General features: G+C 41.6%; 1 protein-coding gene across 2 annotated transcripts; it reads left to right on the forward strand.

Moving 5' to 3' along the window:
• Positions 1-20: 20 nt before the first annotated feature.
• LOC117241438 (tribbles homolog 2) lies at positions 21-25,023 on the forward strand. 2 transcript variants are annotated; one of them, XM_033507368.1, is made up of 4 exons: positions 21-521; positions 2,700-3,415; positions 14,337-14,638; positions 23,373-25,023. In XM_033507368.1, exons 2-4 carry the CDS (start codon positions 3,125-3,127, stop codon positions 23,821-23,823), a joined length of 1,044 nt encoding a protein of 347 aa, XP_033363259.1. In that variant the 5' UTR covers positions 21-521; positions 2,700-3,124; the 3' UTR covers positions 23,824-25,023. The 2 variants fall into 2 exon arrangements, with proteins under 2 accessions (XP_033363259.1, XP_033363261.1); XM_033507370.1 differs by lacking the exon at positions 21-521 and adding an exon at positions 631-722.
• The last annotated feature ends 546 nt before the right edge of the window (positions 25,024-25,569 follow it).

Genomic DNA, 25,569 nt, shown 5'->3' on the forward strand with positions numbered 1-25,569 from the left:
GAGACGGCGACCGCAGCTTTAGTCGTTTGCTGCACAATGGCGCGATTGGTTTGTGATTGTTCGCCCTGCTGCCGCCGTCGTTTCTGAGCGGAGGGCCGGCCCAAAACGTTGGACCGTCCGTTGCGCGGGATATAAATCTTTTACCGCACAGTCTCCCTCGTTCGTAACCGCTCAGCTCTCCACGTTTCTTCGTTTCTCTCGAATTATTCGGTTCTCGTAGTCTGTCCGACGAAAGAGAAACGGTAACAACGACGGCTGGTCCGAACACGAATCCCGAGAACCGCGAATAGAAGAAAGACCACCACGACCGACCGTCATCCAGGAAGAAGGCCAGGTTTTATCCAACGCGCGCGCTATTCGAAAAACCAATACGCCCGGTAAAAGTCTCGGGGAGTTTGCTTTTCGAGCAGACGGCGGTTATCAACAACGTCTTTGGGGGAAACTCGGATTACATCTGACCGTTTCTCCACCCCAGCCTCCCGTTCAGGAACGCACGGCGACAACAGGAAGAACATACAAAGGTAATCCATGTGTTCACCTTGCTGTCGTAGACCAGGATAAATATATTTAGAAGAAAAAGGAATAACATCGAGAAGTGTGTGTGCGCGCGTACACGTATTTAGCGTATCAGCCTCACGCGAGTACAGTGCAAAGTGCAGTGATTATTACCGACGCGTACCGGATCGATGTCAGCCTCTTCGTTGTATCGTATATTTACTTTGGTGCGCTTGCCCTGATATATACATATATATACCAGTGTGTAATCCTTGCTAGCTTTCCTATCGAGACGTTTATTTGTCAGAATTTAACGATTTCACAACAGCCAATGGATTAGACAATCGAAACTCGCGGCTAGCATACCGTTGGGCGCCAGTAAACTGTACAAACGTTTTCGTCTAGTATTTCGATACGATGTTTGAATAAATTTTCGCCGCTTAACCCCAGAGATCTTCGCGACGTCTAATTTACCGTCGTTGTCTACTTTCTTTCTTATTCGTATAGGAAATCGTTTAAACGCCGGTACGACCCACCGACTGCGTGAGCAGAGACGTATTAGGCAATTTATTTCGCGGTATTGCGTCACGTTCTCGCGCGCTATTAATGCAACCGGTGCTAGCAGTATCGTCGTGACAACTGTGGAACTCCGCCATTTTGACCTTACCGAAGGATATCTGCTATCTACTCGGTGGTAGTATGCGTGCGAACAACATACATATACATGCGTTTCGACACGCGCTACCGTATGGACGCAATCCTTTACTAATTCCGAGCTCGCTATTTCGTCAGATCCTCGTTCATTCAATAAACATGGACATAGGGGACGCTTACGCGAGTTCCAGCACGGGGCTCCCGTACCAATCGTTACGCCGTTGATCTTACCAAACGTTCCAAACGTTCGAGTAATTCGAGACAAAAAGCACGTCTCGGTAAATCGTCGAGCAGAAATGACGGATTAGGATCAAGATTATCTTCCATGGAGAGAACCAGGGGACGTGTTGTACTCTCTCGCACACATTTTCCTGATCTTTGGAACGGGCGGTAGAAGCTTTGCGCAAGTGCGTTGATATCGTAATGGCGCGATTTCGCGAATATCGATAGTCGACATCCGTACAAACGATATCGAACAAAATCGAACGATCGAGTAAGCTCTGATCTTGATTATCTGTGATTATCCGCCGGTCTATCTTTTCCCTATTTCGAGATTAACCTTTTGATTTCGCATCATTGGGAAACATCGGAAAGCAGAAATTAAAATGAGAAGGAGCGGTAACCTATAATTTTTGCATACCTTTATACTCGTACGATTTACATACATATACGAAGCGTATCTTACGTTGCATACAGCCAACGACGCCAAATTTACATATCGTTGAATCACAACAATTGTAGTTGGAAAACCGATCTTCGCGAGCAGATGGATGCTTCTTGAAATTACAATAGAGCTTGCGAAAAGGCGTTTTACAATTATTTTGCAATCTTTCGCAATCAAATTTTATGAATATTTTCGAAATATCGTATGCCGAGGAGATGTCATAACCGAAGTTATGGCACCAAAGGCAAAAGCAAGTTAACAAGACAGAAAATGAACGCGAAATCCAGATATTATGTATCGAAATAATACGTGTGTACGTACCTGAAACGAAATAATATGACAAATGGTAAATAAAGGTGTAAATAAAGGAGAAGGGAATCGATAAAAATTCGTTGTATCGTTAGCAGCGTTAATAATTCTGTCGAGATTTTCTTGCATCACATTTTATAATTTTTCTGCCAGTTGGCTTCTTTGGCTGGCTAGAACGTTACAGCGCAACGACCGCCTTACAGCGATATCCCTGACCTTACAATATCCCCTTCTCTATAGAAATTGCGCACAAGGCAGGACGAGTGTCGAAACACGATCTTTTGAAATTGTCCGTGAATCACATAGAGGATAAACGGAACCCCTGTCGTTCAATCCCTATTACGAATGTCAATAATTATTCGATTCAACGAGTTTACAGCGTTTTAATTTATACGAAAGCGACAAACGGTTTTCTGCCATTTGTACAACTTTAAAGAGATTATCGTTAGTAGGTGCGGAGAATCGATGAAATCGATGATTTATAGCGGTACAGATTCTTATAGCATACTATAATACCATGTTTGAACGGGAAATAGTGCATCGTGTGAAAACTCGTTTTTATTCTTATCTGTTACAGAGCTTTCCCGTAAAGTGACCGATTGTCACCCACGAAGATCTCCGTCCAAGGACCCAACGGTAGCACGAAGCAACGCTGCGTGGGCCTAAGCACAAGTGATATTCTTATCTAATAATTAATACGTAGCTATATACGCGTTTATACCGATCAAGCCTAGAAACGTTCAAATCGGCTCGTTACAATCGACGATACAATCGTCGCAGCTACCGCGTTCGGTAATCTTGTGAAGTGTGTTCAAAAAGCTTATCCGCTTTAACGGTTTATTGACAATAATTACGAATAATCATAAAAATCGATCGAACTTTTAAACACGGACGCGTGTTTCGTTTACATTAAAACGTACTATTTCGAAAGGAAGAAGACAAGGAAAAAGGAGGTGGTAGTGTCGCGAGTGTAAAACAGTGCGTGTGTGAAAACGGCACAATATGAGAGTGACAGCCGCTGTTAGACAGCATTCTCTTCATCTACAAGTGGCTCGTACCAACAATGGCAAGTTCCTGGTCTGTCCGAACAATAGTCAGGACATCGGTCAACAACCGACAAACGACGAGACAAACTCGGTGCCAGCGGTTGTCTTTCCTAGTTACGAACCGGTGCCTACCGATCATCATGGACCTACCATACTCGGTGATCGGTATTTGCTTCTTGGACCGGCCGAGGGCAGCGCTCTATACCGATGCGTCGATGTACACACTGGTCAACAGCTCGTCGCAAAGGTGAGCATTCGACGATCTTTCGTTCCTTTCCTTCGTGTTTAGTGTAAACGCGTTTGATAAATATCCGGCTTTTCATTCTTCTGCCATTTGCATGCGCGTGACGCGTTGTACAGTCGATAGTGGCGTAAGTTTTAAGCTATCTCGAATAATCGATCGTTACGCTAGTGTTTTGATTACGTAAGGTAGAAATGTAACGACAATTCGATTTTCCAACCCCGATGATCCGTATTATTCTTATATACATAGGTATATAAATTGCAATTAAACGTCGCTGTTTAATTTTATCGAGAATATGGTCGTCGATGTTTTTCAGCGGAGCATTCGGATTTTGAATGTTTTTATCGAGATACACCGAAAGGAGAGTTAAATCGGCGAAGGGGTTAATTCACGGAAAACGTGATTCGCGTGATATAATATGAGCGTACATCGGGTGTCGTTAGATCAGAACAAACGTACCATTAAAACACACGTTACGCGTTAAAGGTTGATGTAATCTTTCTCGCTGTGACTTTTACAAAATAACTGCAACCGATTAAGATTAAAAGATGTCGATATACGTCAATGATGAAGTTTACTTTTTATGGATATTTCGAATAAAATATTTAAAGATGGATGCATTGTTTTCGGAATATCTTGCTACGTTATTCAAATACGGGTATCGTTCAAACTCTACAAATTGTATACATTAATCTTAATATTTCACAATTATTCCGAAAGAGAGATTTATTCGCGTGCGTACTGTATTCGTGAATCGTCTGAATGCAGACTGAACGAAAGGCGAGCCAACCGATCCGATGTTACTGGAATGCAACGCTTGTTAATTTCCATTTCGGACGACAATAACGTTCGCGGAAATAATAAGTTACATTTGCCATTCAAAGTATCGTCGAAGTACGTATTTTGGCCGTCTCTGATAAAACGGTCAATCGGTCATTGTCGCGTATGCAATTTTTAGTAGCCGATCATCAATTATTTCGATAAAGTACCGTCAATGATTACAACTTGTACGTGTTTTCATCGAACCATCGTCCCCTACATACGTACGTATTTACCGACGATTTACTCTTAGAAAAGTAGATACATTCTTAGAGTTATCTACAGTACGTTGCGCGAAGGCAGTAACGTAATACAAAAGGATAGAAATATCAAAGATTTGCAGATTTGCTTCTTTTATCTGCATCGTTGCAACGTACAAAATGAAATTGAAGGAATGACAAGAGCGAACGTGTCTTGAAAATTGCCAATGCTGTATCATTTTGGACAAAATTAATAGAACTTGTTGCGCGCGAAGTTTGGGTATAAATAATTTTATTTTTATATTTTTTAAAACGTTTTCTATTTCGCCTTTCTCGGTCGTACAGATTTATAAGTTTACAAGTGATATTTCCACGAAAAGCAAAGTACAGCTAAAAAGCTTCATTTTAAAGACGTACGACTCGTATCGTAAATTAAAATACGCATCTACTTGGATATACGCGAATCAGAAAGCACGAATATACGATGTATCTTATATCGATTTCTATCGGGTACTATGGTTTACTGGAAAATGTTCAAAGCTCCGTTATTCGGCTATCTTTGATCGTAAAAGGACAAACGAACGAACGTAATCCAACGAAATATCGACTTAATTTTTAAAACATCGTGCTTTGACGCGAATAAGATCGCGTTCCCATCTGCTAGTAACGCGAGTGATTACGCGTCTCTGACAACGACATTATCGTTATATCCCATACTTATATCGTAGGCGTCGATAGTGTTAAGTTTAAGAATCCCATATTCGCGTTTTTTAGCTTTTAAACAACGAATTACGCCTTGGGATTTGGAAGATAAAATAGATTAATCGTAAGCGTTCGAACGAAATATCGCACGTAGCGGGAGATAACGGAATTTCACTTTCACAGAAATTATCTCGCGGCGTATCGTCTCGTCTTTCGAAAGAGTTAGAAGTCGGTAAGTTGGTTAAAATTTATAGCGAATATTAATTCATCTTGTTAAACGGTCGATAGACTGGTCGATATTCGTCGCTTACCTTGTGACAAATTGCTGATAAATCGGAAAAAATGCAAGTCGAAAATGATATTCTCGGTAATAATCGTAAAATCGGTGTGCGAATGTACAGAAACTGGCGTCGAGCGCGATGTTTCTCGTACAATTTGCCTGACGAAGAGAAACACGCGTTGGCCGTTTATCCTTGATAGGGCAAACGCGCATCCTGCCTGCAGGATATGTGTCGCGTCGCGTAAGACTCGAAGGCAGGTGTGCAACAACGTGCGAACATAGGTCCAGTAAAACGTTACGCGATGTATCGATGATAATCGCCTTTCTAAACCGTGGCTTAGGGGCGTATTTGCTTGAGATTTAGGCCGATCGGGAATGGTCGACGCGTTATCGGTCAATGCCACCGCGTCGTGGTCTGCCACGTATGCCGTGTAAGATGGTCGTTTCATTCTTCTTTACGAGAATACACGTGTCGACGATTCTTATTTGCGTATCGTCGATCAAAGAGGAAACTTTGATCGCTTTAAAACGTTCGTCGTGGAAAAGATTCGATTTGAATATCCGTTTCTCGAGTATTCGTTCCACGAGCAGTTTACTAAGTGTAATCGACGAAACATCGAACTCGATTTTCCTAGAAAATACATACATACATACATACATACATACATACATACATACATACATACATACATACATACATACTTGGACACTGAGTGGATATCGAGTGGTCGACGAGTATCGAGTACGAGATCGATTAATCTCTAGCTTCCTGGAACGATTATCATATTTCGTGCGAACCCGGTAGGTATTCTAATCGTATTTGTAATAGGAGTAACGTTTCGTCGGGAACAGTTGCCTCGAACTAGATCGTCTACCAAATGGACGTTTACTTTTGGGAATAAACGGAAATTATCCGTCGGGATCGCGGATGCTATCGAGCAGCAGTTTGTTTTGAAAATGCCGTGGAATAGTTAATCTTCTAACGCATTTATTTTTACCATAAACACGATATATTATTCTCTGTGTTCGCTAAGCCGATTCTCGATGCCTCGGCTTTTCCGATTTGTCGAAAATGATCCCGTGTGCATCTTATAGTACGTAGACGAACGTTTCTAGTTTCGCGTTTCGATACTTTCAAAAAACGTGCGAATTGAACGAAGTGGAATAGTAAAACCTAGTAGAATAGTATATGTGGAAACGTTTCTTAGAGGGATATATCCAACAGCCGACATGAACGACCTAATAACGCTCTTTCGCGCTTTACTCCACATAGTAAATCCATAATAGGGAACGATCCAGCTAGAAAAAATGGACTAAAGACAACGATACCGGAGAAGTAGAGACAGCAGCCGGTGACAATCGAGAGGCGATATTCGTTGCAAAGAAGTCACGCTTTTTAGAGCGTGTCTGTAGGTACGGTTAGAAGGAAAAGTAGCGGATCCTCCGGGTATATCCGGTGTTTCTTCTCGCGAAACGGCCAACCGTTATTTCTATTGTCATCGGTGCCATAAGAGATTCATCGGTAGGAACGCGTGTGTCACTCTCTGAGAAAAGTTGTTCGGTATATTCTTGCGTCAACCTTCACCGCATTTCTCGCAATTAAATCCCATAGTTGTTGCATTTCTAATGAACGTCGCTGTTTTAAGGACGCAGCCGTTGCGATATGTCGCAACGTTTTACCTTCGAACGACGATTATTGTTATCCCAGGCTCGAGACGCACTTGGAATTCCACAGGGATGATCGAAAAGTGCTATCGCCTGATCCTTCCGTTTATCGTAATATCGTAAGATGGTAAAAGCGGAGTCCACGCGCCACAGCTCGTAACTCGTCGACGTCGTTGTTATTATTATTTGCTAAATTATCGCGCAACACGGTCCAAAACATTCCATACGCAACGTCGACTTTTTACTTTGGATTTTCGACTCGACGACAGCCGCTAACAACCCGTATTTACGTTTCAGTATACCGTTTACGGTTAACAGAAAGGAAAAAGGGAAAAGGAAAGAAATTTCTCATCGATCCATCCATTCGTAATCTTTTCCTTTGACAAAAATTCTTTTCTTTTTTCCTCTCTCTTAACGTCGAAAGCTCTCTTGGCTATTGAAACGGGATCAAGATCGATAGGCAAAAATTCGTAGAAACGTTCTCAGCAAACCGTAAACGCAACTTCCTGGTTCGCGATGTCCCTGAAAGAGTATACCGTGTAACATGTACCGGTGATCGTCGAAGCACGCACGATTATTTCTTCTTTACGTAAGTTTCTCCTAGAGACGATGTAGAACCGTCTATGGAGAAGCGGCTTACGAAAACGATAAATCATCGTTGGCGATTCGGCGTGCGTACTCGCATCCTGGATTCGGTCGATCCTTCGAGACTTGGCATCTTAAACGGTTGTTTGACTCGTTCGTAATCGCACAATGAGCCTTTTAGGAAATTCCGTAGTCGCTGTATCGACGATATTATATCGTACAACGATTACGGAGCCGTAAAGCGATCGGAATAGACGAAGCTCGAGGCGATCGCGCGTCCGTTTCTCGTCCGTTAAACGGAAAAGAAGTTATCATGTAAATACGAAGCAAGCATCCGACAGTGGTTCTCCAAAGTTCGATTAGAACGTACTATTCGTTGCTTTTCCATCCCTTTTATAGTCGTACCCGCGGATCGTTCGATAGATTCGCAGTCGAAGGATTAAAAAGAAGCAGCGCGTGTCCAGTTTTTCTGATTTTACGATGGATTTAACGCTTTTTATCGGTGACAACGGGGTTACAAGGTTACGCGCGTGGAATAAGATTAACATTTGCTGCTCTCGGTCAGCATTTTCAATCGGCGTAACTTTTCGTTACACGAAGGTTACAGGAAGCACGAGCAAATATAAAAACGTCGATAGTGCACAAATTTAAGAGTACGCGTGAGAAATGCGAAATCTGAATCGAGGACCACTGTTTTCTACGACACGTTGCATCGAAATAAGCGACCGTACGGCGGTCGTCGCTTCCGCTATACGTATGAATAAAAGTTGCGAGGTTGTGACGTAATAACTAGCTACTGTAATTGCGAGTAATTTATTTGAGGTTTTCGTGCGTTTAGTCGCCTACCGCCAATCTTCCGGATAGCGTTGCGCTTGCGAACAGGAACGGTACACGCGTCGTCCAATAATTTCGGTCGAATTATTTATCGTAATAGAAAGTTGTTTCATCGATATGAATGGACGCCTTTCATCGACATTATCCTTCGTACGACCAAATTCTATATTTCGATCTATCTACGCTTAACGGTAGAATACTAAAACGCTAAAAACGCTAGATAGTAAATTGTGTCGTTGTATCGTTTGATACGGTATGACTGTATTATCGTTAAATGTGTAGTCAGTGCTTTAACAGCGCGATAACGTATCGATATCTGCGATCTCGATTCGCATTGTCCAGTCGGTTACAAGAAGGTACGCGTAATATATGTATGTATGTACGTACTTCGTTAAGAGTCACGATCATTCGCTTCATTAGGAATCCACGTGACCAAAGAAACTAGAATTTTCTAGTTGCGTCGCCTGCATCGTTCTATCGATATCAGCTGGCTAAACGATCGCCAGATTATTTCCAGGTTTTTACTTAATTTTTTCTTTTGCTTTTTATTTTGCTTTCCGATCGATGACTCGTAGAACAGCAGATAAATACTAGAAAAACGTATCTGCAGAACCGATCCAAATAATATACACGTACGCGTTATCGCGTATTAAAATACGCACGTAAATGCCTTCGATAGCCACTAAACTACGTATACTAAACTACAACGTAATAGCGAATAGTTTGAAACAACGACAAAACGTTCGCGCTTGTTCCCTGGTATCGTAACCGAGTAGTAGTACTGCTATGTCTGTCGCTTTGCTCCATCCGCACGTGGAAAGACTTAAAATTTCTCTTTCGTTCGCCAGCTGCGAGCGAACTGTGGCCATAAATAATTCGTAATTTACGAAAGCCCGTTTCTCTTGGTATCGCTCTGCCGACCTTATCTCCTTCTTCCTGATAATAATTGCGATGTTCGACAGACGAAAAGGCGCCACGTGAAACTCTCTGATACGAGAAGAGTGAGAGCGAGAGAGAGAGAGAGAGAGAGAGAAAGAGAGAGAAGGCACAATGCGAGCAGCTGCCACCACGTTTCCATTAACATTTTACAATCATCGTGTTATACAATGCGCCGCTTACATCACTGTGTGCCTGGCGAACAAATACAAGGCTGCACCTTGCCTCACCTCGTCGTTACTCGCTCGTATCACCGAGCACTGCCCGTTATTCATAATCGCTTCTAAAGCCGGGGCCGTTTAATTTAATCGACGATTACATCGGGCCTTGCGTGATATGCTTGCGCAGTCGCGACCACCTTCTACCGAACGCGTTCACGAGTCTATCTCGGCATAGAGCTAACCAAGTTTAGGATTATTTCGACTGTTCGATTATTTTACGAAGCTCGCGATCAGCTTCGCGTTCTGGCAAATATTCGCTTTTCTTCTATCTGCGCGTAATACCAACGACGTTCTACCTACGTGGTTGGTTGCGAGAAATAGACGACTCTGGAATTATCGTTAAACTCGTCAAAATTACAAGTTCCAAACTCTTTGCTCGTGCAATTCAGTGAGAAGCGTACGAGAGCTTGCGATAAAATTAAAGCAGACTTTTATCGAGATGGGAATGTATACTCGTGCACGCTTGTTCGTTATCGCCGTATCGCATTAAACGTAATTATGTATATGTAGTATGCTCGAAACGCGCGTCGTAGTCCGATATCGTTAATAATGCAACGAAATATCGAGATAATGGATTTTTAATACCGTTCGGTTTCTCCACCGTTTCCGAAAGTATCTAAAGTATCTCGTAATAATATGGCATTCGCGTGGAAAGTACTTTTAGTTTTGCGAACTTCTTTTATTCCAGTTATAATCGTCGTACGATACCGAACGCGTACTTTTATCGATACGCGTATTCGCGAGAACGATTTTAATCGGTACTGTCGATACTTGTAACAGATGTATCTGTTACGAAGGAAAAAACTTTTACTTTTCTTTTTTCTTCCTAACTAGCTGATACATAATTACGAAATCTCGTAATATACGGAAAATTCCGTAGCCTATAAACGACGTCTTAACAACGATAACTTTCAAAACAAAGACACGCTCGATTAGACAACTTGGTTCGTAGATAAGTTTCAATCCGATACCAGATAAGATTGAATCCAGTTTCAAACTTTGAGACTCTGGTTCAGACACGGCCAGCATCGTGGTAAAAATCTTTAATCGAGTAGATTGAAATTTTCAGATTTTCCGGTCGACTAGGAGAACGGAAGAACCTTGGCCCCCGCCACTCGCTCTTATCCGACTAAATCGATCTGGACGCGTGTTTCTTTAGCGTGCAGTTGTTTGGATAGCTCGTTAGACAGGCGGAATTCCCCGTGGATGCACAGTGGCACGGATCCTTTATACATAGTTAAGAATATGGCCGAAAATACGACACGTAACGTTTTTATCGATCGAATTATACGAACGTTACTAAAAATAGATTTTCTTTAAACTCTGACTCTTAAACGAAAAATACACGATTAACGCTACAACGACGAGAAAGTCTTCTACCGTGATGTTACGCGCGTAGTTGGTTGCTAACGTTTGACGGAAACGCGGATTTTATTCGTCTTCTTCGGCCCTTTGAGAAATTCTTTTCCTTTTCTATCATCGAACATCCTGATTTTGCAAAGTATAAATTTCAACCGCGACCGGCCATGGTCTGCTCGATCGGAAAATCTAAAAATTTGCATCGACTCGAAAATCTAAATTCATCGTTACCCGCTTACTGTACCGGCCGTGTCTGAACCATCGAATTCTTTAGTCTAACCAGCTGCGATCGAGCTGGCTCATATTCGCGATACGCTTTCCATAGATAAATCGAATACCCGTAATTTATTCGGCGCGTTTATCGCGTGCGAATGATTTCGAGATTTACATTGGCGAAAACTCAACTTAAAATTCAGTTTTTTACCCCCACTGAGCTTGAAAACTCACCACGTGTACGTTAGAATGGTATATTTACACGGCGATTAAGCGGTCGACGTGTCGCAATCGGAGGCACTTGTGCGGCGAATTTTGTAAAGAAAAGTCGGCTCTGGTGAGAAGAATTCGTTGGAAATCGTGTGGCAATTGCTTCGTTGGAAGCGCGTTTGGAAACAAAGGATCCGTTCGTTTATTTTTCGAGGTTTCGTTGTTTGCTTCAACGATTAAAGGTGTAAAACGCAAAGTAATTTTGCTTCTACCCGAGATCTTCTCGATCGTTGACCCATACGCAACGAGAAATCATAGATCGTTCGATGCCAGTGTCTAATAGAAGGCACGGGATGCGATCGAAAGGCAAATTTGAAAGGCCTTGGGAAAAAGCTTATCGCGTTAGAACGAGGACGAAAGAGGGCTAACGCGGTTGATTACCGCGATAATTTTCCTCTGAAAAAATCGATTAGCGTAAAATAAATTCCGATCTTGTGCTCGTAGAATCGACGAGTATCGACGAGTATCGAGTACGAACGTAATCGATTAGTTGGCGCAAAGTAAACGTTTGATCGATAATTTATCGAGGAAATGTCGTTTCGATCGCGTGCGAAACTCGCGCGCTATACGAACTTGGAATATCGTAAAAGTAACGATCGATCGGTATAGCGGACGATTTCGTAAAGAACGCGGTGGTGCCCTTATTAAACTAATGGGACCCAAGTTTCGAAACCGTGTCAGGTTTCGACACGCGAGATGAACGGCCGAACGAACAAAGTTTCCAAAGTAGCCAAGATTTCGTGTGCCCCTTTATCGAGCTGCTCTGTAAAGGCCCGTTAACGTATCACCGTCGTACCCATTTTTCATCTGACCCAAGCGAGACACGCGTTCCTGCGTTTAATTATGTAAAGTCAGTTCCGTTTCTTGCTTAATATTAACGTAGTTTTGTAAGCAAATTTCTATGATTTTGTATATTGCGTGCATATAATAGATTTTATTAATCTTGTTAAACGGAAGCGAGATGGTAAAATAATATTTAAGTGGTTGGAAAACTACCGATACCGTATTTTATTCCGATTTTATTCCGATTTTATTCCGATACGTGTTTAAATCCGATATAAACTTGGTACGTATGAGATTAAGTTTGTTTTAACATGTATGCAAAGCGTAGTACGCTCGATAGCGTGAGTAAATTATACGCCACAATTTTTACACGAATTATTATAAACAACGAAGAAAGGATTAGATGGCTCGATTAAAAGAAATCGGAACGAACTCGGATTCGATATGAGAGAAGAAGGAGCGTTTCTTGTATTTCTATGTCTCTTGCACGCGAAACGCGCATCGTCGCAAACGATTAAAAGATATGGGGCAGAATCTCGTTTCCATCGAATCTTTGCAAAGATAATTACTATCCTGCTAGCTTGTGCACGAAGATAAACTTACGAACTGGTCTCGACCAGTTGTCGTTTCAACGTTGATCGATGAACCGGCAAGTTCGATCTCAATTAGTCCGATTAACCATTGGCAAGAAAAACCCACCGCTGCTTCGGTATCCCGGGTAGCCGGACGCAGTTCCGCTCAGCACCTTGAACGTTGACCATGATCGACTCGAGTCGGACATTCGCGTACGAACGTGCGATTAAGCGATAATATCGGTATCGAGTTCTTCTCAAAAATTGCTTCCCTTCTTTTCGAGTTATTAATTAAAACGCATCGTGGTCGAAAGTATTGGAAATAAAGTTCGATAATGTTCGTAAAGATACGTACATAGGTGTATAGTTTTAAGTTAAGTTAAGTCTAGGTCTAAGTTAAATGTAACGGATAACCATCGACGAGTTTCGATGATCATCGCTGGATCATCGTTAGGGTATCGTAATTACAAACCATCTTGCGATCGCGCCAGTTCGCGATAAACGAAGATTAAAAGAAACGGCACGTTTTACGACGCGTATGCGCCTGACGGCGCCTGACGGCGCCTGATTGCGTCCTGACGGATTCATATTGTCGAAAGATAAATTAAGAAGCTGAAAGTGATAGAGCAGCGGAAACGGATTGTCTAACGATGGAAAAAATCAACACAACGGCAAAGGAAAGGCGAGCATACGCGCGTTAGCAGAGATGTAGTTGGTTCGAGGGATCCGGATATTTGTATTGTCTGCTCGCTGCGGATATCCGTATTAGCCGGCCAATGCTAACGTACAATTATCCAGCGCAATGACAGATATCGTGCTCGTTATGGAGAACGTGGCAAAAATTATTCGGTATGTGGATGAAAAATTTGCATATACCGAACCAGTAGGACAGTTCGATACAAAGGACGATCTAGACTCAAATTAATCGTTCGATTTTTATTCTTTCTCTTCCTTTCTCCTTTCTCCTTGCTTTCAAAAGTGATTTCAAAAGTAGAAGGAAGTAATAACGTTTTACGTATTATCGTATTTGTCGATCCGATAAAAATATGTTACTTTTGCCACGTTAAAATACGTTCAAGCACGTTAATTCGAGTCGATCGAAAAGGTATTTTTCCTTCTCTGTAAATTCTTTTCGAGATCTCTCGTTTCCTAAATACGCTTTACTATACGCCGATAGGTACAACGATTAATTCCTCGACGGTACAACGAAAATTCCTCGCGGAAAATTCCTTTACTGCCAGTTTCATAATTAATTTAAGTTCTGCTAAGAGCAGGGTGGTAGGTGTTCGAATAGATTTGAACACGTATAACAACGCGATAATCTTGAGCACGTATTCCGTTGACTAATTCCGTTGTAAAAGCCAAGAGCACGAGCGTGAAGCACGAATCGTTTGTCCTTCCTGGAAGATTATTTCCTAATCACCATCGGCAAGCTGTATGGGACGACGAAGGTGTGAGTGACGCAACGATTTTCCTGAATTTCAGGCGTTGACCGTGGGCGACAAAGGTTGCGAGGCACTACTACAGGCGCACCTTCGATTAGAAGGTACCGGAGCGGCGAGCGGTGTTGCAGGCGTGGTGGAAGCACCTGGAGGTCGACGCTACCTCCTGTTGGAGGGCCATCACGGTGACCTGCACGCCTACGTAAGGGCGCGCAGGAGACTGCGGGAACCAGAGGCGAGGCGACTGTTCCGGCAAGCAGCCAGGGCCGTAGCTACGTGCCACGAGTACGGGGTCGTGCTCAGAGATTTAAAACTCAGGAAATTCGTTTTCGCTGACGAAGCAAGGTAAAAACACACAAACGATTTGAAAACAGGTCGAATAATTTGTATCTCGATAATAAAATCGATCGATCGGACACTCTTGGATCGAAAGTCGGACCGTCGCGGTCTTAAGATTAAATTAAGTCGATCTAACGATCTAACCGAAATGCGATAGTTGACTCGGGGCAAGTTTATTTTCATTATTTTCTGAGATTTCGCGCGAAAGGTATCCGTTACATAGCTCTTTAACGTGTCTATATACACGTAGGATAAGAATAAGTAATCCAAGTAAAAGCTTGACGACAACTATCTAAACAATAAACGTTCGATATGTCGGTGATATTATTCTATTAATTATCGTTATACAGCGATTGTAAAGGATTTTATAATGTTACGTAACTACGATGCTTCTAGCGAAATGATATCGCAGAGTGAAATTAATTTGTCCGGACCGTCCTGTCTCGAATGTTTCGCTTGATCCGAAATTCGCTACAAACGGATTACACGTGCGCGCGTTAGTGATTCTCGTTACAAATGTGCTATGATATTGATTTAAACGCTGCGATATTACAATCTGGACAAACTAGCTGTTAATTTGATACGATCGTTAACGATACACGGTATACACGCCTACGTATCGTTCGTGGCATTCTTAGTGCGAGCGAGAGAAGGCGCGTTGCAGAGCCATGGAAAACCAGTTCGTATTCGTTTCATTTCCATATTCGCCTGTAATTCCTCTGCACCATCGGTTACACAGTAGGTATATCTTGGAAAAGAAGTACTTGCACGCCTACATAAATTAATTTCCCCTTCACTGGCCGATACGCGCCAGCACAATACGCAACCCTTGGACGCTTAATGAATTCCGTCCTATTTTCTTGTTTTTATTTCGATCCGATTATTTATTGCGATTGGAAATTCGACAAGTTGTTGTCGCCGCCGCTGCTGCATTCCTAGCGGAGGTTTCGATCGTGTTATAAACGAGACTGCGTCGGATTCTAATAAATACTTTGTACGATTTACATAAAAATGATTTTATTCGTAATACAAGGTTTTGCGACAGTCTCCGTATCGCGTACCTTGGAAACACTCCGCAACATCGTTCTTTCGTCCAACGTAACGATCTTCGTTCAAGCTCGACCGATCGACCGACCAACTGTTATAAAGCTGCTAACGTAGTAGGTTATTTTGACTCGATTCGAACGTGGAAGTAGCCAGTTTTATCCGGCCGTCCTGTTATACAATTGCTGCTAACCTTCCACGATGCGACGTGTCGCCATTGCGTCGTGTCACACGACACCAAACCTTTGGTTAGCGAAGCCTGATTTGCACCGTAGCCTTCTACGTTTCACGTATCGTAACTCTTCCCGCGGAAGGATGCCATCTCGATAACGTACTACATCGTATTGTATATATGCAATTGCACAATATATGCAGAATACATGGAATGAATTTGTGGAACGAACGGATCGCGCCACACCGGACCACGCCATGCCACGCCAAGCTATTCGCAAGGCGTGTTACCGCGGCTGAACGTGACTGTTCGCGCGATACCACGCACCTACACGCGAGTGTTCCAACCAAACAAACGATCGAGACATTATATATATATATATATGTAAATGTTATATAAATGTTTGTTCCGTGAAATGCGTATAAAATACATTGATTCCTTAAACTTAAACGTTTCTTTATATGGCCTTGAGCGAAATTTCAAGTTCCGCCGTGCGCTTTCGTTTCTGTCAATTCCTTTGTTCCGACACGCGAAACGCGATTACTTTACCGGCCGACTATCGACCGATTTTACAACTTGGTCGTATCCTGGCCCGTATTTCGTATGCACGTGTTTCCCGCATGTAGTGCATAGCGTATGGAGGCGATAAAGGCCGAGAGAAGGAGAAAGCCACCGGTGCCGCGTGTTGTGCGCGTTGTTGGTTCAGCGTTGGCCAATCGCGCGTTGCGCTCGCATTCCTGTCGCTCGGTGAGCTGCTCCCTCGCGTAAAATAAGGAGAGAAGCGAGAAGGAAAGAGCGGCGAGGCAGCGGGTTGCATGTCGCGAGTAAAGAGGAAGGGCCGATGCGATCATAGTGGGGAATAGAGGGGAGAGCACGGAGGGAATGTGTCGTAAGCCAGAAAAGCATATTGGTTTATCGACTGGGGAGATTTTGAAACGCTGGTATAATTAGGAAACGCGTGGTTCGTTCCACCTCCCAGAAACTCGGCGACGCGACGCGGCATCCAGAACTATAACAGTGTACGATGCGTCTTCCTGCGCGCATAATTGCATTTCCACCGTGTAGATACGTTAACCCCGGACGCGATAAATTTTCCGACACTTGAAATTACCGCGCGACGTGTGAATTTTTCCTTTTTGTGCTTGGATCGTTAACGGTGTGTAATTTGAGAAAGTCGAGCAAAGATACTTTGAAATATCAAGATTTCAGATTCGAACGATAACGATGTTCGTGTAACTTGACGCAACGTGAGACGTGTAGATGAAAATTTTCGATTTTTCTACTTTTACGATTATGAAATTATTCTAACGAAATCGTCGAGGCGATGGAAATCATACCGAACTCGCGACTGTATTTGGATGATTTTCAAGTTGCAAAGCTAAGACGCGCATCGTGAAACAGCTGTGCAGTTCCTTCTTCGCTCTCTTGTCTCCGACCAGCTTGAAAACCGAGCAAAATCAAAAAGATAGCAACGAAGAATCCGTACCTGGATCAATGAACGACAAGTGGACATTTCTGTACATAGTCGGCTATATAGGTTCAAATTTCAACGGGGAAATTCTTTAAAAATAAATATAATTGCGATTAAAAAATGATAAAATGTATACAGTAGGTATAATTCTAAGTCTTCTTGTTTCCTGATATTACGAACCCGTTTCTTATCGAGTTAATCGATATCTCATTTAACTCTCCGTAAAGTAGTAAAAGATATAAAATTAGGTATAGCAATTGTCACGATTGATAAGCGTATTGTATATGCAGAAACCAAACAACGATATACTGCTATAGCAAGAAATTGGAAAAGTGTGTTATCCCGTCGAGTTTAAAGCGCTTTCGAGGTGAACGCTTCCGGTAATGGAATGGATTTACAAAGGAGTGTCGTTAAAAATGCATTTCCGATAGATATGCATCGGTTTCGTGTCAGTCGTTTTGTTACAAATATAATCACGATGGTTGCAGTGCGCAATACCGATACGTAACGACTATCCTTGTATCTTGCTGCAATCACGCTTATGCAAATATCCTTGTGTTTCCTTTCGTCTCGCATTTGCATCACCTTTTTCCTCGCAGTATCGAAAATTCGTTGCATATTTTCTTTATCCGATAAAGTTGTTAGCAAAAGAGGAAACACGTGAATCGTGTGTATCGTTTCTCGGTCCAGGGACCGCTGAAAATAAGCGGCGTCGTTTAAGTAAATTCGTTGGCAAGGCGCTGTAATAACGATAAAGAGAAAACGAGTATGTCCGATGTCAACAAATTTCTAACGATGAAACAGCTTTATATATGAGTTTATAAAGAGATACTCGTCGTTTCCCGTACTCGTCCGATGTTCGAAGGAAAGCCAACAACGAACGTACTTACACGTTGGCTTTCGAACGTTCCATCGCGCATTCATAGCTATCGCCATGCGCGTGTGCGACACAACGCCGGCAACTTGGATCGGTCGAGCCAAGCGGATACGCGTCGATAATCCTTACAAGTTGAGATCTTTGTTGGTCGAATAAGTATCGACGCGATATGTATATCGATGCTAGTCGACGTGCGACGCCCTCGCGTCTAATTCCGGTGCACAACGTCGTACGAAAGTCATCGACGTGCAAAGTTCTTCGCCGTCTCTTTCTCTTTCTCTCGTTCGAGCTTTTTCTTCGGTTGCCTTTCGGACAAACCGGACGAAGGCCAACCAGAAATTCATTTCCACGAGAATTCTTAACGCTCGCGTCGTTCCTTCTTCCGTCTCTCCAACTAGCAAGAACCGCGTCGATCGATCGAATCGACCATTTCCCGGATATGCCTTTTTACGGAGTTCGAGTGTCTCGGCGAACTAGCCGATAATACGAAAGAGATGCATACGTCAGCGAACGTTAGGAGGAACCTTCCTCCTTCCTTCGGTTTCCTTCGGACGCAAGTCTCTCGAGCTTGTCTGCGCGTTTACCGTATCGATGGACGCATTAATGAAATCCGATTTTAATCGATCCGATACAGCATATATATATTTCTTCTTAAATTCGATCGTATTACCAGATTGGAAAACTATCGTCGAATTATCAAGTTGGGATATACGAGATCATTATATTCGGAAAATCGAGAAATAGTTAGATGGAAATGTACGACGAACAAAGTACGTATATCAAGGGAGAAACGTACAAACGCGATACGCGAAAGATTCGTAATATTTAATCCGTTAAAAATAATTTTTGTAGCAAATAAATTTTTTTAGTACGCGATTATCGTAACCAAACGGAATTAAAATAAATTTATCGTTATAGCTAATACATTGCGATTAAAGTGCTTGTCAATTTTTACGCTTTCTATTAAATTTAACGGGAATTTTTTTTATAAAATTTCAATTTTTTAACATATTCGCGACTTGCGTTGCAAGAACCGAACGTAAGATATTTTATCGATGCCTTTGTTCTTTTATCGTTTCTATCGAATCGGTGTGAAATTTTAATTCATATTTAAAAAGCTGTTTTAATATCGCAACATCGGGGTATAGTGTATCTAATGAAAAGAATAAATTACGAATATGCTACGCTAGTGAGAAAATAATTGTTCGAGTTTTATAACTCGATAACACTACCTCTCGCACGTGCTAGAAAATTACTCCGAACAAAGCGACCGATTCGTCTCAACGTTTACACAACTCTCTTCAAACGTCAGCGGTTTATATTTTCAGTTGTATTTCATAAAGTCAGTTATGTTTCAATGTTTTCGACGGATGTAAAGTTAAATTACGTTTCTTCTAAATTTAATTCAAGAATTCCTAACAAAAAAGGATTTTGTATCGATCCTTTTACCCTTACAGCGATCTTTGCCATCTCTATTCGTTATTATTTTATACGATTGGTATACAGCTTTTTCGTTTTGTCTGTTATTTGTCTGTTGTCGAATTTGTCTGTTATGGAAGGTTATGGAAAAGGATTTAAAGAGCACGCGAGACAAGACGATCCTTGTTCCTCGTTTTCACATGCAAGATTATACGCAAAGTTTCGAGTCATTTTTTTTTTTTTGTCACAGCCTGTATAGACCAGTAAGGACGAAACGCGTGTTTCTCAAGCACGCTATCGTAGAGTAAACGAGCCTCCGGAGGAAATCGCTACGGTAGAATTTACGGTGTGCGCGACACACGGGGTTCTTGAACCCAGCAGCCTGTCGTAGGAGTCGTCGTCGTCGTCGTCGTTTGCTTACTTACGAGTGAAAGTTTGCGAAGAAAGCTACGCGGCGCGGCGGCCTATCCTGGCCGCGTCCAAAGCGGAGAACACGCGCGGCGATCGAAGCGGGCGACACGGAGTTCCTTGCAGGAAACGACACGCGAGGCCGTTGACACTCGCTCGGATTTTCAAGATCGTGCCAGACTCTCTCTCTCTCTTCCTTCTTTCCTCGCTTCTCTCTTCTCCCTCCGAGGCAAATCGAGACGAGAGATGATTCGAGACGAAAGTGTGCCGACCCTACGCTAAACCATACGTAACTACCGAATTGGATTTCGACATTTTATTTCAAAGATGCTACTACAAATAGCTTAACGGGTATAGCCGTCCATCGAATCGACTAATCCTTCTAGCGCGATAAAATAAAACGTCGGCTCTGAGATGTAGGTGTTCGAACGCTCGATCCGGTACTGGGAGAACTTGCGCAACGTAAAGTTTGAATTTTAAGATTAGGATGCGTTCGATAGTTGTCTCGTAGAGGTTATCAAAATTTGAATACGCTAACAGAAATGGGAGAAACAAGATTTTTATTTTCATAGAAGGCGGTGTAAGAGATGCGTTGGGAAGTTGGTCAGGAAATCTAAAGTACTTACAAATACAAGAAATTTGATATATATGATAAAATCGTAAACTCGATACAACGTAAAGTGAGTTTTAATTAACTGTGCAATTCGTTGCATTTACAGTTTCGTATAAATAAAATAATTACCGCGATACTTTGTATCGGCGAATTGAAAAATCAGCTTTGCACTCTACCAACTTCGAACGATTACGATTTTGTAAACTGCGTATCTTTTAAGGTGGAAATAATCTAACGAAAGGACGTAAATTGTGAACGAATGAATCGGATTGTCGAAATAAATTTTATTAGATTATATGAATTAGGTGGTATTTAATTGTCTTTTGAAACATCGTGTGGCATCGATTACGGTTTTTGTTCTCCACGCGTGTGCACTTCCCAAACGATTACGACATTACATATCGACCAAATATCTCGGCCAATATGAGAACGAGCATCAAGAGCTTAAAGTTGCTCAAGACTCGAGAATATTACGTACACGCACTCTGGCCAATCTGTGTTAAATGTATTCTAAGAACGTTACTGTTGGCAATAATTTGACTCCAAATTCCCTCCGCTTTGCAGCTTGGTATTACAACGACGTTTCGTTCGAATCAAGATATCGTTCACACGATATTATAGTCGGCACTGTATGTTGATTTTATTTGAAATTTAAAACTATTTTTTTTTTTTTTTAATAATTTGCAAACGACGAGATTTGTTGAGAAAAGAAGGATCTGACGAAACAACTGAAATTGTGAAATTTAAATCCCCGAATAAAATAGACGCTTGTTCCGAATACTCGCGAGATTACAAAAATCTTATTACGAACTTTCATTATACAACCGTTCTTTTTAAGCACAAAAATCCATAATCCATATGGCGCAAAACGTTAGTAATCGAGAAAACTCTGGTCGATTAACTTTCTTCCCAGTTAACGTATAAAGTGGAAGAAAAAAAGTAAATCTTGAGAGAATCATAGCACGGCTTTAAGTACGAAGATCGGTGATAATAGTTGCAGCTGAAAATGAATCATTCCGAAATATCCAGCTTCCTGCCCTTTCTTTAAGCGATGCATCGGACCAATTTAATCCTCTATATTGGGAAAATTTACGGTCGACTGGTGAGTCGAACGCTTTTTTTAAAAGAAGAGTTTTATAAATAGATACGTTTAAATTCATCGATTCGAGGCAGTAACCTTCTAGTCCTTTCCATATTTTATCGGCGAAAGCAGCACAAGAAACGATTTTTACATAATCGACACTGCTGCGACAATCCGTCGATGGAGTAGAAAAGACGAATACTGGACGATATTTACTCGTCGTTATGCTCGTTGCATATCGATCGGATATCGTAATGAACGCGTGAGAAGGAGCATCGTGAAAAGCTTAAAGTTACTCAAGAGTCGGGAATATTACGTAGACGCGTTCCGCGACTTCCGCGTTGCAGGTTGATCAACTGGCTATACGGTCTCCGGGCGCGCACACTCTCCTTTCTTTCACCAGTGCTTTCGTTCTGCCTCGTTCCACGACGTCTCGCCGTATCGTGCGGTGGATTACGCGACGATGGCTCAATCGCGACGTCCTCCTCACGACGTTGCTAAACTGAAAATACCTCCGTACGTAAAATGTTGCACACGCTCTCGCGGTTGCTTCCACGTCTTCTTGCCACCTTTTTCTTCGCTGTTCCGCGCGATCATCGACTCGGTATAAATTATTCGGACGATGGCGAGCGACGATACGGCGCTGAGAGTTGGACAACGATCTCGGTTTATTCTTCGAGGATGACGCATCCACAGAGGATGTACCTATAAAGAGAATAAAGCGCGATGTTTTTGATGAAACCGAAATAAGAACGTAGAAGCATCGCACTTAACCGTTAAATATGACCGGCTGCGGTCATTTTCACTATTTTCGCTTCTTCTTTTTCTTTTGCTACTCGCTAAGGTTTTTACGACCGGTTGCTTCTCACACTTCCGTTCAAATATTATGCGTACAAATCTCTTTTAACTCGATGCGTACAATTTTTACAAAATTCTAACCCGATCGATCAAATTCTAATTTATGCGATAAAACTTTAATCGATACATGATAAAAAAAAAAAAGAAACAACATTTCGTCCGCACGTTTCGTTAAGATAAATTCCCTTTGCGATTGGAAATTATCTCTTTGTAATTTGATATTGCTTCGTTATGTATAGAACGTCGTCGAGCAAAATACGTTAATTATTTTAATCTTGAAAAATTGTATCTACACAGAATAACTAATTATTCGTTCTTCAAATGTTCATGCTACGTATTATCTAACATTTGCGGCGCGACAGCCGGTCGCTGCGTATTATCTGACAGTCGACAGCAATGTAGCGCGAGTTACTTTCATCTCGTACGTATTCGTTGACGTATCAGAATCACTAGCGATAAATAAATAAACATACACGCTAAACGTTAAAGTCGATGGCAGATATCGAAGAGGATGTATGTGTAAACGATCACCTTATATACGGTAGTTTAGGCTTAAATTCCATTAAATTGGACGTAATTGGATTAAATTCGATGTAATTGTCGGAAAACGGATAGCGATTTTATTCGGGGAATGTTGTTGATCCGGTCCAGGAAAAAATTCATCCTCTCTTACTTTCGCTACATCTATCTGGTCTATATATAAAGTGGTTTAGCTGATCGGATATCATAGATGTCGTTTCAAATCTATATAAACTCGGATCGTATACGTACTAATATCTCGATTCTCTGCATTTTAGAACACGACTTCGTCTGGAAAGTCTGGAAGATGCGGTGATCGTCGAAGGTGATGACGACAAGCTGACCGATCGACGGGGTTGTCCGGCATACGTAGCGCCGGAAGTACTACGCTCGGGACGAGCTTATTCCGGGAAGGCAGCCGACATCTGGTCGCTTGGCGTACTCCTGTACACGATGCTGGTCGGTCGTTATCCGTTTAACGACGCCGAGCATGCGTCTTTGTTTGCGAAAATCTCACGTGGCCAGTTCGCGGTACCAGAAGGTCTAAGCCCACGTGCTCGGTGTCTAATCCGCTCGTTGCTGAGAAAGGAACCGTCCGAGAGGCCGTACGCGGAGGACGTGCCGAGACACCCATGGCTCGCGAAACCGTTACGAGTCTGCCTCGCGTCCAGCAGATCTTCTTGTCAGGATCAGATCGTACCAGAGCTACCTAACAATCCTCAAGACTGACTCTTCCGAGAGAAAAAGATATATTCCGCGTGCACTGGACCCAGCTTTCTTCGTTAATCCTCTATTTGGACGGAAATTCTGTACGCAGAGGGCATTTCATCCCAATTTAACATGGCTTTTGTTTCCTACTTTCTGTTTTCTTAGTTTTTATATCTTAATTTTTTATTTTCTATTAAATATGTCGAAGTTAGATATAAACGCTCGGTTTTGCACGCAGCATCGAAGAGAAAAACGAGCAAAACAAGACCTACCGTTCCTATTATATATGTAGCAAATATACCGGCAAAGAAGACAAATAGCGAGGAGCGAGTAATAAGAAATCAAAAGTTACGAAATATCTCGTATAGAGACAGGGAAGATAACGGTCGACTAGAAAAACGATATTTAAGAAATGTCTTCCACATAAGGATTAAGCGAAAGTACGAAGTCTGCGTTTTATTATATTTTCTCGGGTTATGCAGTTTAAAAAACCCATGCCCGTTGATACAACCGAGCATTTGTAACTCACTTGTTGCTTTAGTATACAGTGTTAACGCAAATGTTGATAAAATTGCCATGCGTTTTCCCCCTTCTCATATGTGATGAATACGTAATTCTCCTTGGAAGAAATATAGTGCGATCTTAAAATTGTTTACACGTTACGAAAGAAAGAACAACGCGTCTTACCTATGTATGTCTTCTATTAGTTGTAATACAATTAACAATTTATTATTAACAATATAGTACAAAATTTCTTTTGTTCGTAGTAGTTCGACACGCCATCAACATTTTAAGAATCATCAGAAAGTTCGAAAACTAGAGATAAAATATGCGTTGTTTCAACTTTATCACAAAATTCTCACTGAAATACGTAATATACCATCGCTTGCGAATTACAACGGGCATTCCTATATGAAAACCGAATTTTTAAATAATTCTTAAGAGTTCTCTTTACAGACTTGTAACATTGTGTTTTAAACGTTACGGTTTAGATGGAAAGAAAGTTAAACCGGAATTGCTCGTTCTAGGAAAATATATTTATACGAGTATATAAACTTGATAACAAAAAGTTGATCTTTCACCGACTTATGACCATACCATATTTCTTCCATACACGTACATATTTACGTATATTATAGTACTTGCGTGCGTAAGTTACACATAAAAGCCATGTTACAAATGAATACCAAATAAAGGGTTAACCATTAGCTGTCGCATCAAGGGATAGTTCCGATTCCAAATCGTTCGTTCTTTCCTTCCTTTCACGTTCTTTTCTTTTTTTTTTTTTTTTCCTTTTTCTTTTCTTCTTTGACATTTTGTGTCGTCGATATAACGAAGGAGGACGGCCTAGAATATACAAGCTGATACATGCATACAACCATTTTGGTTGAGAAATATTAAAAAAGAGGTCTAACGGAATGATCGTTGAGTAAATTTGATTGTTAGCAAAGACTTACGAGTAGTTATTTATTATCTCAATTTAATTTGTCCGTTCTTTCGAAATTCAATATATACCATTAAAAACATTTTATACATTATTAACAAGAAGTATCATTCTTGTATAATTTTCTTTTTTTTAGCTATTTATTTATTTTTTCTTTATATTAAATCCGTAAGTCTTTGTTCATGCACTTTTATACGTATATGCAACCAATTGAAATATTAAAAATCAGTGTATTACGTTCTGTTCGTGCAAAAAATTGAGATATGCGTGCTCCCTGTTGAAACAGAAATATACGTAAGTACATATATTTGCCGGCAACATTA

The sequence above is a fragment of the Bombus vosnesenskii genome, unplaced genomic scaffold (genome assembly GCF_011952255.1).
Source record: "Bombus vosnesenskii isolate JDL3184/JDL3185 unplaced genomic scaffold, Bvos_JDL3184-5_v1.1 scf7180000013264, whole genome shotgun sequence".
Lineage (NCBI taxonomy): Eukaryota > Metazoa > Arthropoda > Insecta > Hymenoptera > Apidae > Bombus > Bombus vosnesenskii.

Excerpts from the sequence above, each read along its gene's own strand:
- LOC117241438 (XM_033507368.1), top strand. The coding sequence starts at position 3,125 with ATGAGAGTGACAGCCGCTGTTAGACAGCATTCTCTTCATCTACAAGTG. Across the intron at positions 3,416-14,336 it reads GTCAACAGCTCGTCGCAAAG|GCGTTGACCGTGGGCGACAA; the intron begins GTGAGCATTCGA and ends CCTGAATTTCAG. Across the intron at positions 14,639-23,372 it reads GTTTTCGCTGACGAAGCAAG|AACACGACTTCGTCTGGAAA; the intron begins GTAAAAACACAC and ends TCTGCATTTTAG.